An 11,578-nucleotide genomic window follows, 5' to 3' on the forward strand; every position below is an offset into this window, starting at 1 on the left:
TTCCTGGGGGAGCTGTTTTCAGTAGAGTTTTTTGGGGCTGTTTCAGGGTTGTTGTTCCTGGGGGGCTTGTTTCAGGGAGGGTGTTTTGGGGGGTTGTTCCTGGGGGGCTCTTTTGGGGAGGGTGTTTCAGGGGGCTGTTCTGCTGAGGGGTTTCAGGGCTATTCCTGGAGGGGGCCTGTTTCAGGGAGGGTGTTTTGGGGAGCTGTGCCCAGGGGGGCTGGTTATGGGAGAGGTTTTGGAGCTGTTCCTTGTGAGGGCTGTTTTGGAGGGCTGGTTTAGGGAGGGTACCTTGGGGCTGGTTTCAGGGGGTTGTTTCTGGGGGGGGTCTGTTTTAGGGAGGGTACTTTGGGGCTTGTTTCGGGGGGTTGTTCCTGGGGGGGGCTGGTTTAGGGAGGGTATTTTGGGGCTTGTTTCAGGGGGTTGTTCCTGGGGGGGAGCTGTTTTAGGGAGGGTATTTTGGGGCTTGTTTTGCAGAGGGTGCTTCAGGGTTGTTCCTTGGACAGGTTGTTCCAGGGAGGGTGTTTTGCAGGGGCTGTGCCTGGGGGGCTGTTTTAGGGAGGGTGTTTGGGGGGCTGTGCCGGGGGGGCTGTTTAGGGGGGGTGTCTGGGGGGCCCGGGCGGTGCCGGGGTCGGGGCCAGGGCCGGGCGGGGGCGGGCGGGGGCCGGTCCCGCAGGCGGGTCCCGGCGCTGGAGCCGGGCCGGGGAGGGGCCGCTCTCCCGGACCGGCCCCGTGGCGACACGGTGGCGCCGGAGCCTGCGGGACCCTTCGCGGGACGGGCCGCGGTACGGGGCGGCAGCGGGGGGGCGCGGGGTCCCGCTAAACCGGGGGGTCACCGCCGTGGGGGTGGCCGGGCTGCCGGGACCGGGGGGGATAAGGGGGGGGGGGGGCGGGGGAGGGAACACGGGGACCGGGGTGGGACACGGGGACCGGGGCAGGATGGAGTCCCCGGGCAGGACACGGGGACCGGAGAGGGACATAGGGACCAGGACAGGACGGAGCCCCCGGGGCAGGACACGGGGGCTGGGGAAGGACACAGGGACCAGGGTAGGACAAGGGACCGGGGAGGGACACGGGGACCAGGGCAGGACACGGGGACCGGAGCGGGATGGAGCCCCCGGGGCAGGACACGGGGACCCGGGAGGGACATAGGGACCGGGGCAGGACATGTGGCCTGGGGGGACACATGGTGACGGTGGCAGGACGGAGCCCCCAGGCAGGACATAGGGACCGGGGAGGGGGGGGCGTGGAGACCGGGGCAGGACGGAGCCCCGGGCCAGGACACGGGGGCTGGGGGGACACAGAGTGATGGGGGCAGGATGGAGCCCCCAGGCAGGACACAGGGAACGGGACGGGACGTCGGGACTGGGGCAGGACAGAGCCCCGGGGCAGGACACAGGGACTTGGGCAATACATGGGGACGGGGGCAGGGTGGAGCCCCCAGGGCAGGACATGGGGACCAGGGCAGGATAGAGCCCCTGGGCAGAACACGGAGCTTGGGGGGACAGATGGGAATGGGGGCAGGACAGAGCCCCATGGCAGGACATGGGGACTGGAGGGGGACGTGGGGACTGGGGCAGGACGGAGCCCCCAGGCAGGACATGGGGACAGAGGCAGGATGGAGCCCCTGGGCAGAACATGGGAACCCAGGGGGGAATACAGGGACCAGGGCAGGATGGAGCCCCCAGGCAGGACATGGGGATGTGGGCAGGATGGAGCCCCTGGGTTGAGGACAGGATGTGGGCTGAGCTGGGCCAGGCAGGGTGCAGCCCCGTGGGCTCCCCCAGCACTGGGGATGCGTCCTGAGCTGTCTGGCCAATTTAGGGGTGCAGTGCTGGGTGCATTCCCACGTGAGCTTTGAGGAGGGGGTTACCAATGGCTCTGCAACTCACCCATTGGACCGTGCTGAGTTCACGGCTCTGGCCCAGGTGAGCACGGCCCTGGCGGTGCAGTTTATTTTGGAAGGCGGCTGGTTCCCTCCGGATGAGGGTTTCCCGGGGGGCTGAAAATGAACACGATGTGGTTGCAGAGATTTGCTCCTACCCAGAGCCCATCGTACTTTAGTTTGAGGAACACCAATGTGGCAAAATCTGGACCACCTGCTAATGGGGCATCCTCCCGGCCACCTACCCAGGGCACGTCCCTGCACATCCAAGTGTTGGTGACAGTGTCCATGCCCCTGTGGTGGGCTGGAGTGGGAGACTAACTAGGGATACTGGTCTGGCTGGGAGGTAGCTTGGGGAAAAGCTGGGGAGAGGTGGGAGCACACGTTGAGGGGGCAGGTGGGAGGGTTTGTGTTGGATGCAAGAGCTGCGGCTGTGCCGGCGAGCCTTGGCACACGGCGAGCTGTGCTTTGCACTCATTTATTCCATGGGGTGAGGAAGTCTGAAAAATAAAACCCCAAATAACTAACAAACCAAATAAAACCCCATTGACGACACCTTTCCTGGCAGTGGCTGTGCCCGTGGGAGTGCCTGGGCTGACGGCACTGGCCAGCGAGGCCGTCATTTCCCACACAAACCAGCTCCCGGCCCCACCTGCCCTTTCCACTTGTCCCCTTGCTTCTGCTCCCTGTCCCCTTGGGCTCTTGCCCCACTGAGACCCCCAGCTGATGTCCTCCGGTGCTTCCTACAGGGAGCCACATCCCGTGCTGGTGGCTCCCTGGCTGTGCCCTGGGCTCCGGCTGCGTGTGACATCCTGCTGGGTGGCTGGGCTTTTCCCTGCAGCTGTGCTTGGCTGGGGCTGGGGTCCCCAGTGCAGCTCCGAGGGGTCGGGCACCCCATCCCCACGCCGCCTACAGGCTCAGCTGCTTGGCAATCCCCTCTGCTCTGTTATCCAGGGCCAAATCGGCCCACGGCTGCCCCAGGGTCGGGGTGTGTGAGCTGTGGGCTTTGGCAGGTGCCTGTGGAATTTCTTGCAGAGAGGGCGATGGCAGGAAAGTCAGCAAAGAGGAGAAACAGTGTCGGCTCTGCAGCTCACCCCACAGCTCCAGGGGCTGCACTGAACCTGCGGAGTGTCCTCTGGGCAGTGGGGAGGAGGGGACCCCTGCCTGAGCCCGGCCACCCGCTGCTGCAGGATTCCCAAGCCGTTTGCAGCCCTCATCCCCTGTGTCTGTGGGAGCATCGTGGGGCTGCCCCGGGCGGTGGTGGGACACGCTGCCTAATTAGAAGCAGGTTATCCAGCAGGGATCCCTGCCCGCCCCGGGAGGGCCCAGCCTGCCATTATGGCTTGTTGTACAAAGCTGCAGCCCAGCAGCAAATGATACGTTTCCCGGCTGCTTTTTCTGTCCTGGGACCCGCAGGGAGAGCTGAGTTCCCCAGAAGCAGAAGCTGGGCTGAGCCTTAATGCTGCTGTGTTTTGTAGGGCTGTTGTTTGTGTTTTGTAGGGCTGTTGTTTTGGTGGAAAGCGGGGCTGGGGAGAGCCCAGGGTCACTCACCCACCTGCCTGTGCCTCTGCCCATGCTCCCGGTGGGACCTGGCAGGCAGGGCATGGCGGTGCCGGTGGCACAGTGTGGTGCTTGGCTGGTAGCACGGTTCCTGTAGCCTTGTTTCCCTCTGGGCAATCTGAACCCTTAATTTCTTGTCCTAACCGCTGCTGCTGCCGTCCTGTGGGCTGCAGCCTCCCTGTGCCATGTCTGTCCCGCTCCTGGTGCCCAACGTGGCCACCGCAGGCACCCAGAGCCGGGTCCCGCTGAGCCCCCCGGCTGTGGGAGCAGCAGGACATTGGGGTCCAGCCCCAGCCCTGCTCCCAGCCCCGCTGCAGTGGCAGCTCCCGGCTGCCTCTGGTGCTTCCCAGGGCACAGGGTGTATCCAGGAATGTTTTTTTTCCTTGGGCGGCAGATGAGAGCGCACAGGGTCCGCTCTGTGCCCTGTCCTGGGCTGCACCCAAGCTGACCGCAGCAGGGCTGGGCTTGCCCTTGGACATCACGGCTGCGCTTTGAAGCCAGCAGTGCTGCAGACGTGAGGGGTCCCCACAGCTGGGTAGGTGGGCGCTGAGAAGAGTCAGGGCAGGCAGGACTGGCCAGGAGAAGACCCTGGGCAGCTGCGGTTGGTGTGGGACCTGCTCCCACCGTGGGGCTGGGCAGCACTGGGGCACGGTGCCCGTGGGAGAGGATGGGGAGCATTGTTTGGGGGTGACACTGGGTTTTCCTCTGCCAGGTCTCCTGCTCTTGTGGAAGAAGCTGGGGGTTGCAGCCACCCAGGCAGGCTGCTTGCACCCATCCCTCTGGCCAGGGAGCATGGCAGACGCCGAAGACCCTCCACGTGCTGGTGGCAGTGATGCTGGGGAGGGCCTGGGGGATGACGGGTCCCTCCAGAACGACTCCTTCCCTCTCTCCTCACTGGCCAACCTGTTTGAGAGCGAGGACACACTGTCTCCTGCCGAGGCAGCCCGGGGTCCCCCTGGCACTGGTGATGGAAAGCAAAACCTCCGCATGAAATTCCACGGGGCCTTCCGGAAGGGTGCCCCGAAGCCCATGGAGCTGCTGGAGGCCACCATCTATGAGTCAGCTGTGGTCCCCGCGCCCAAGAAAGCCCCCATGGACTCCCTCTTTGACTACGGCACCTACCGCCACCACCCCAGCGAGAACAAGCGCTGGCGCAGGAGGGTTGTGGAGTGAGTACAGGGATGCCTGTGCACCCCGGTGCTGGTGGGGGGTGACAGGGTGGGGGGCACCCCGGGCGTGCTGGGTGCAGTATGGTGGGGATGGAGGTGCCCGGCAGCTGGGGACAGACCCCTCCCTGGTTCTTCAAGTGGCACTTTTGGGGTGGTTTGGGCAGGGGGTGTCACTGGGGCAGCAGCTCCCAGCCATCCCCAGTGGCAGCGCTGGGCTGTGCCATGCCACGCCGTGCCGTGGTGTGGGGGTCTGCAGCCCCACGGTGCCACGGGGCCAGGAGCACGGCTCCCCTTCCCCCTTGCTGGAGCTGTGAAAGAGGCTCTGTGTGCCCAGCCGCTCCCCTGGCCGGTGCGGCCGTCTGGCTCCCGGCATGAAAGGGCTTTTCAGGAGGCCTCCACCCTCCCCGCGCCAGGAAACCGGAGCCGGGGGGGCAGCCTGTGGCTGGGCACACAATGCCCCTCTGTGCTGGGCACCTGGGGTGGCCACCGTGGCCCCACGCCAATGTTCCCACCCTAGGGATGCAGCCCAGCTTGGTGGAGCTGGGGTGTCCCCGTGCCCCAGCAGGAGCTCAGCCCCCTGGGTGGGCAGGGATGCAGGTGGGTGGAGGGGGCTGGGATGCCCTGTGTGCCCTCAGCCCCTGAAATTCTCGGCTGGGGCAGCCACCATCTGTCCTCCACCCATTCCTGGCTGGCAAGGTGCCCACCAGCCCCCATGGGTGTTACTGGGAGGTGGGATGCTGGGAGCACTTGGCTGTTGTGGCTGTGGGTGCTGCCCCATCCCCATGGGTGCCCCCAGGTACCCGTGTCCTTACCCGGCAGCTGAGCAACCTCAAGTTTATTGCACGAGTGGGAAACTGAGGCAGTGGCTCCGGTTCCCAGTGCTGGCACTTCTCCCGCAGGAAGCAGGCACCGGGTGTGAAGGGACCGGCTCCCAACCCACCCCCCGTCCTCAAGGTCTTCAACAGACCCATCCTCTTCGATATCGTCTCCCGGGGGTCCCCGGCCAGCCTGGATGGGCTGCTTTCCTTCCTCCTCACCCACAAGAAGCGCCTCACAGATGAGGAATTTCGAGGTGAGGACCTGGGGCTGGCCCTGTTCTGGGACACCTGCGATGCTGAGGCTGTGCCATGCCACCGGTGGTCCCCATGTCCCCGTGGGGTTGGTGATGCACAGCCCTGGCATGGGGAGCTGCAGCGTGCAGCGCCTGAGAGGAGCCAGGGATTTAGTAAGGGAGTGCAGGGGTGCAGGGCTGGGCACCCCATGGCCTGGGGGGCTTGCCCTGGGCCCCCCTCAGCACCCTCCACTCCCAGAGCCCTCCACTGGGAAGACCTGCCTGCCCAAGGCACTGCTCAACCTGAGTGGGGGCAGGAATGACACCATCCCCGTCCTCCTTGACATCGCTGAGAAGACAGGCAACATGCGGGAGTTCATCAACTCGCCCTTCAGGGATGTCTACTACCGAGGTGTGGGAGCACCGGGCTGCTGCCAGCCCTGCCCGGGCATGGGGGACCATGAGCAGATCAGGGACCAGAGCAGCAGGGGCCTGAGGAGGATGGAGGATGCTGGGGAGGTTGGGGACTGAAGCAGAGGGAACTCTGGGGAGGATGGAGGATGCTGGGGAGGTTGGGGACTGGAGCAGTGGGTACCCTGGGGAGGATGCTGGGGACGTTGGGGACTAGAGCAGTGGGTACCCTGGGGAGTATGGAGGATGGTGGGGAGGTTGGGGACTGGAGCAGTGGGGACCCTGGGGAGGATGAAGGAATATGGGGAGGTTGGGGACCAGAGCAGTGGGGACCCTGGGGAGAATGGAGGACCCTGGAAGGGCTTGGGGACCAGAGCTGTGAGGAACCTGGGGAGCTCCATGGGGGCTTGGGGAGTTGGGGACTGGAGCAGCAGGTACCTCAGGAAGGCTGGGGATGCGGGGGAGGTCACAGGGCAGGGCGGTGGCTGATGGGCGCTGGCGGCACAGGTCAGACAGCCCTGCACATCGCCATTGAGCGCCGTTGCAAGCACTACGTGGAGCTGCTGGTGGAGAAGGGAGCAGACGTGCACGCCCAGGCCCGTGGCCGCTTCTTCCAGCCCAAGGATGAGGGCGGCTACTTCTACTTTGGTGAGCAGGGAAGGAGCCAGCGGGTCACCCAGGGAGCCCTGGCTGCATCCCGGGGATGCTCCCACAGCGGGGTGAGGGTGACCGGTGCCCCGACGGCATGTTGTCCCCGCAGGTGAGCTGCCCCTCTCGCTGGCCGCCTGCACCAACCAGCCCCACATTGTGCACTACCTGACGGAGAATGGGCACAAGCAAGCGGACCTGCGGCGCCAGGACTCCCGCGGCAACACCGTGTTGCACGCCCTGGTTGCCATCGCCGACAACACCCGTGAGAACACCAAGTTTGTCACCAAGATGTACGACCTGCTCCTCGTTAAGTGCGCCAAGCTCTTCCCCGACACCAATCTGGAGGCACTGCTCAACAACGATGGCCTCTCCCCCCTCATGATGGCTGCCAAGACCGGCAAGATCGGGGTACAGCAACCCCCCCCAGAGCTGGGAGCTGCCTGCCCTGCCTTGCCCGGCTGCAAGGGCTGAGCCCCCGCCAGCTCTCGGCTGAGCTCTGTCGCACTCGGTGCACGTCCCTGCCAGCAGCGAGCAGCACGGCTTCTATCTGCAGATGCTGTTGGAATCCTGGATGTGCAGCTTATTAACCTGGCTAATTAACCCCCTGTTGCATTCCATCCCTTTCCTAACTAACCCCAGGCCCTCAGCACATCCCATCCTTTCCCCTGACTTGCCCTGGTCTTTGATGGTGCGGGCAGGGGGTTCATTAAAAATGCTGCAGGTGGTAAGGATGGAGCGAGGGCTCGGCGGTGGCAGTAAAAAAGCTGCAGCATCCTGGGGACTGCCCCCCAAGTGGTGTCCCTGCACCCTGGGACACCCTGGCAGCACCCCAGGACTGCCCTGGACCGACTGGGCTGTAGGGGGTGGATTGGGGTGCTCGGTGGCAGGAGGGGATGCATCTGGGGTGGGGTGGGAGGAGAGCAGGGTGCCCTGAGCAGGTCAGGTGCGGGTCCACCCATGGGTGAGCAGTCTTCCCTCCGGCAGATCTTCCAGCACATCATCCGGCGGGAGATCACTGATGAGGATGCCCGGCACCTCTCACGGAAGTTCAAGGACTGGGCGTACGGCCCCGTCTACTCCTCCCTCTACGACCTCTCCTCACTGGACACCTGCGGGGAGGAGGTGTCTGTGCTGGAGATCCTCGTCTACAACAGCAAGATCGAGGTGCACAGGGGCTGGGGGAGACTGGGGGGGGCGGGCAGGGGGCTGAGTCCTTGCTGATGGCACTTGTGTCCCACCAGAACCGCCACGAGATGTTGGCCGTGGAGCCCATCAATGAGCTGCTGCGTGACAAGTGGCGCAAGTTTGGGGCTGTCTCCTTCTACATCAGCGTGGTCTCCTACCTCTGTGCCATGGTCATCTTCACCCTTGTTGCCTACTACCGTCCCATGGAGGGCCCCGTGAGTCCCACGGCACCGTGGCACGGTCCCGTGTGCCAGCATCTCCTGGCAGGGGGGTTTTCTGGGTCTCCCCATGCCAGCATGGTGGAGCCCCTCAGCTCTGTCCTTTCTGCACAGCCCCCCTACCCATACACCACCACCGTCGACTACCTGCGCCTGGCCGGGGAGATCATCACCCTTCTCACTGGCATCCTCTTCTTCTTCACAAACGTCAGTGTGGTGAGGCAGGGTGTCCTCTTGTGGGGTGGCTGAGCCCTTGTGGTCTCCATGCAAGGAGCAACTTGAGAGTGACAAGCCCCATGTCCCCAGGCATCCGCCCCTGCTACGATGCCCCCCAGACACTGGGACCCTGCCAAGCAGGGGCTCGCTCCCCCAGCCCCGCCAACCTCTCCTTCTCTCCCCCAGATCAAAGATCTGTTCATGAAGAAGTGCCCAGGTGTGAACTCCTTCTTCATAGATGGCTCTTTCCAGCTGCTCTAGTACGTGGGGAACCCCCGGGGCCCCCACAAGCCACTGCACCCCCAGGCTTGCAAGGGGCAGCAGCCGGTGGTGGCTGTGGGTGCAGGGTCTGACCCTGGCTCTCCTCCAGCTTCATCTACTCGGTGCTGGTGATCATCACAGCGGGGCTGTACCTGGGTGGCATCGAGGCATACCTGGCCGTCATGGTCTTTGCGCTGGTCCTGGGCTGGATGAATGCGTTGTACTTCACCCGGGGGCTCAAGCTGACAGGGACCTACAGCATCATGATCCAGAAGGTCTGGTGGGGTTGGAAATTGTTTTCTCTAGCAGGGCTGGTCCTCCTATGGATGTGTGGCCCCAAAGGAAGGTCTGCTGTGCTTTCTTTAGGGTGTCTGGTGGCTTACCGATGCCTTGCTCTCAGCCTGGCTGTCCCTGTGGCATGGCTTGGCAATGGTGCCCTGGCACACGGCCAGGCACCGTGGACCAGCGCATCTCACCCAACTCTCCATCACTTTGCAGATCCTGTTCAAAGACCTTTTCCGCTTCCTTCTGGTCTACTTGCTCTTCATGATCGGCTACGCGTCAGGTAGGTGCCCAGCTGGTGAGCTGGGGCTCAGGGGAAGGATGAGCCCTGCGGTGTGGCACGGCACAGCTGGGCCGGGGGCTGCAGAGCCCTCACTCCATCCTACCCACCCACGGGCTCAGCCTTTGCCTCCTCCTGTGGTAGAGAGGCCTTGGCCACCGTGGAGCTGCGTAGGGGCTCGTTGTGGACCCTGTCCTTGCTGCTGCCCTTGTGGACTCGCCATCCCTGTCCCTTCTCCCCCAGCTCTGGTGTCCCTCCTCAACCCGTGTCCCAGCAGCGAGTCCTGTGGTGAGGAGCAGTCCAACTGCATGGTGCCCACCTACCCCTCCTGCCGGGACAGCCAGACCTTCAGCACCTTCCTGCTTGACCTCTTCAAGCTCACCATCGGCATGGGCGACCTGCAGATGCTCGAGAGTGCCAAGTACCCTGTTGTCTTCATCATCCTCCTCGTCACCTACATCATCCTCACCTTCGTGCTCCTCCTCAACATGCTCATCGCCCTCATGGGTGAGACAGTGGGCCAAGTCTCCAAGGAGAGCAAGCACATCTGGAAGCTGCAGGTACCACCCCGGGCGCAGCTGGGCAGGGGGCTCCAGGGGCTGCCTGTGCCCAGGGGAACCACAGCACCACAGCACCCCAGGCTCCCTCAAAGCAGCACCACCTGGGCGAGGGGCCCCCATGCCTCCATCCTCAAGTGGCTGAGGGGTCCCTGGTGTCGCCTGCAGTGGGCTACCACCATCCTGGACATCGAGCGCTCCTTCCCAGTGTTCCTGCGGAGAGCCTTCCGCTCGGGGGAGATGGTCACTGTGGGGAAGGGCACCGACGGGACACCCGACCGCCGCTGGTGCTTCAGGTAAAAGCAGGCACCGTCAGGAGCTGGTGACTGGGAGCAGCCGAGCCTCTCCCATGGCAGCGAGCAGCAGTTTGGGATGCCAGCACTGTGTGTTTGTTTGCTGGGTAATTTGTACTACTCTGGAAGCAGGTGGCATTGCCAGTGGTGGGATGGCACAGGGATGCAGGAGCTGCCACCCTGGCTCCCAGCCGCTCTGTGTCTGACCTTCCCTGCAGGGTGGATGAGGTGAACTGGTCCCACTGGAACCAGAATCTGGGCATCATCAGCGAGGACCCCGGCAAGAGTGACACGTACCAGTACTACGGTTTCTCCCACACCGTGGGCCGGCTGCGGAGAGGTGAGCACAGTGCCATGGGCTGGGAGGATCCCCTGGGGGCTGCGGGTAGGTGAGCACGGTGCCATGGGCTGGGAGCATCCCTTGGGATGCTGCTTGCAGCCTCTGGTGAGCCCCAGGAGCAGATTTGCTTTGGGGGCTGGGTGACATGGGGCTGACCAGGGCGTGGGGAGCCGCCACTTGTGGGTTGTCCATGGAGTGGGCATGGGATTGACCAGAGTGGACATGGGTTGACCATGGAGTGAGCTCCCGACATTGACAAACCCCTGCCGTCTCCGCAGATCGCTGGTCGACGGTGGTGCCGCGTGTGGTGGAGCTCAACAAGACCTGCCAGCCGGAGGAGGTGGTGGTGCCGCTGGGGACGGTGGGGACGACGGAGATGCGGGAGCGGTGGCACGGCCAGGCCTCGAGCTCCCCGCTCTAGCACAGCGGCACTGGGAGCCGACAGACTCTGCCCGGGCCCCAGCATGGCCCTGGCACGGCCAGCGGAATTGTGGACTGGGCTGGACGGTGCTTGTCTGCTCCTCAGGGATTCGTACAGCCTCCGGCCCTCTGCCAGCCGGTGTCCAGCCCGGACGGAGGGTCCTGGCCCTGCCCCAGCAGTGCTGGGGGTCTCTGGCTTGCACAGACGAGCTCCAGCGCTGCTGCCTTGCTTTGCTACGCTGGGGCCCTTGGCATGCGGTGCTGGGAACCTCTGCTGCAGGCAGGGTGGGGGGAGCACAGCCCCCTCGGCCCACCGAGGCCAATGGTTTTTGCCACACATTTTTGCACAAGATTTATATGGTTATTTATTTAGTAATAAACATTGAGTTGCCACCACCGCTTCCTCCTGGCATTGACTGATTCCGGCTGGGAGAGCATCGCTGCAGGCAGGTCTCCAGGAGGGAGGCAGGAGCCTGCTGCTCCCTGCGCTGTGCTGTGCCATGCCATGCCATGCCATGCCATGCCATGCAGCAGGGGATGACCACCCAACACTCATGCTTCACTGCAGACAGCCCCTCTCATGGTGCCCTGTGCAGTCTGGAGCCTGCTGCCAGCCTGGCAGGGCTCTGTGGTGGTACAGAGTGGGCAGAAGCCCACGGGATGCAGGGCAGAGCACCCCGTGCATGCTGAGCCCTGCAGGGCTGCACCACGCAGCAGGTGGGGGTCGTGGCTGGCAGCAGCACCCTGTGTTGCCCTGCTGGCCTTGGCTGCTCTGTCCAGGAGATGGGAGATCCTGTCCCTG

General features: G+C 64.3%; 1 protein-coding gene across 1 annotated transcript; it reads left to right on the top strand.

Moving 5' to 3' along the window:
• Positions 1–726: 726 nt before the first annotated feature.
• TRPV4 (transient receptor potential cation channel subfamily V member 4) lies at positions 727–11,162 on the top strand. The gene is made up of 16 exons (XM_055715805.1): positions 727–782; positions 4,155–4,611; positions 5,511–5,683; positions 5,922–6,074; positions 6,581–6,721; positions 6,834–7,132; positions 7,709–7,888; positions 7,966–8,124; positions 8,242–8,334; positions 8,530–8,603; positions 8,714–8,879; positions 9,103–9,169; positions 9,410–9,726; positions 9,892–10,019; positions 10,235–10,356; positions 10,635–11,162. The coding sequence occupies exons 2-16, from the start codon at positions 4,235–4,237 to the stop codon at positions 10,775–10,777; spliced, it is 2,592 nt and encodes an 863-aa protein (XP_055571780.1). The 5' UTR covers positions 727–782; positions 4,155–4,234; the 3' UTR covers positions 10,778–11,162.
• The last annotated feature ends 416 nt before the right edge of the window (positions 11,163–11,578 follow it).

Source organism: Falco cherrug, chromosome 1, assembly GCF_023634085.1.
Source record: "Falco cherrug isolate bFalChe1 chromosome 1, bFalChe1.pri, whole genome shotgun sequence".
NCBI lineage: Eukaryota > Metazoa > Chordata > Aves > Falconiformes > Falconidae > Falco > Falco cherrug.

What these genes read in the sequence shown, in the direction of transcription:
- TRPV4 (XM_055715805.1), top strand. Translation starts at nt 4,235, where the DNA reads ATGGCAGACGCCGAAGACCCTCCACGTGCTGGTGGCAGTGATGCTGGG. An exon ending in CAGGGATGTCTACTACCGAG is followed by an intron (nt 6,075 to 6,580) that starts GTGTGGGAGCAC and finishes CTGGCGGCACAG; the next exon opens with GTCAGACAGCCCTGCACATC. An exon ending in ACAGCATCATGATCCAGAAG is followed by an intron (nt 8,880 to 9,102) that starts GTCTGGTGGGGT and finishes ATCACTTTGCAG; the next exon opens with ATCCTGTTCAAAGACCTTTT.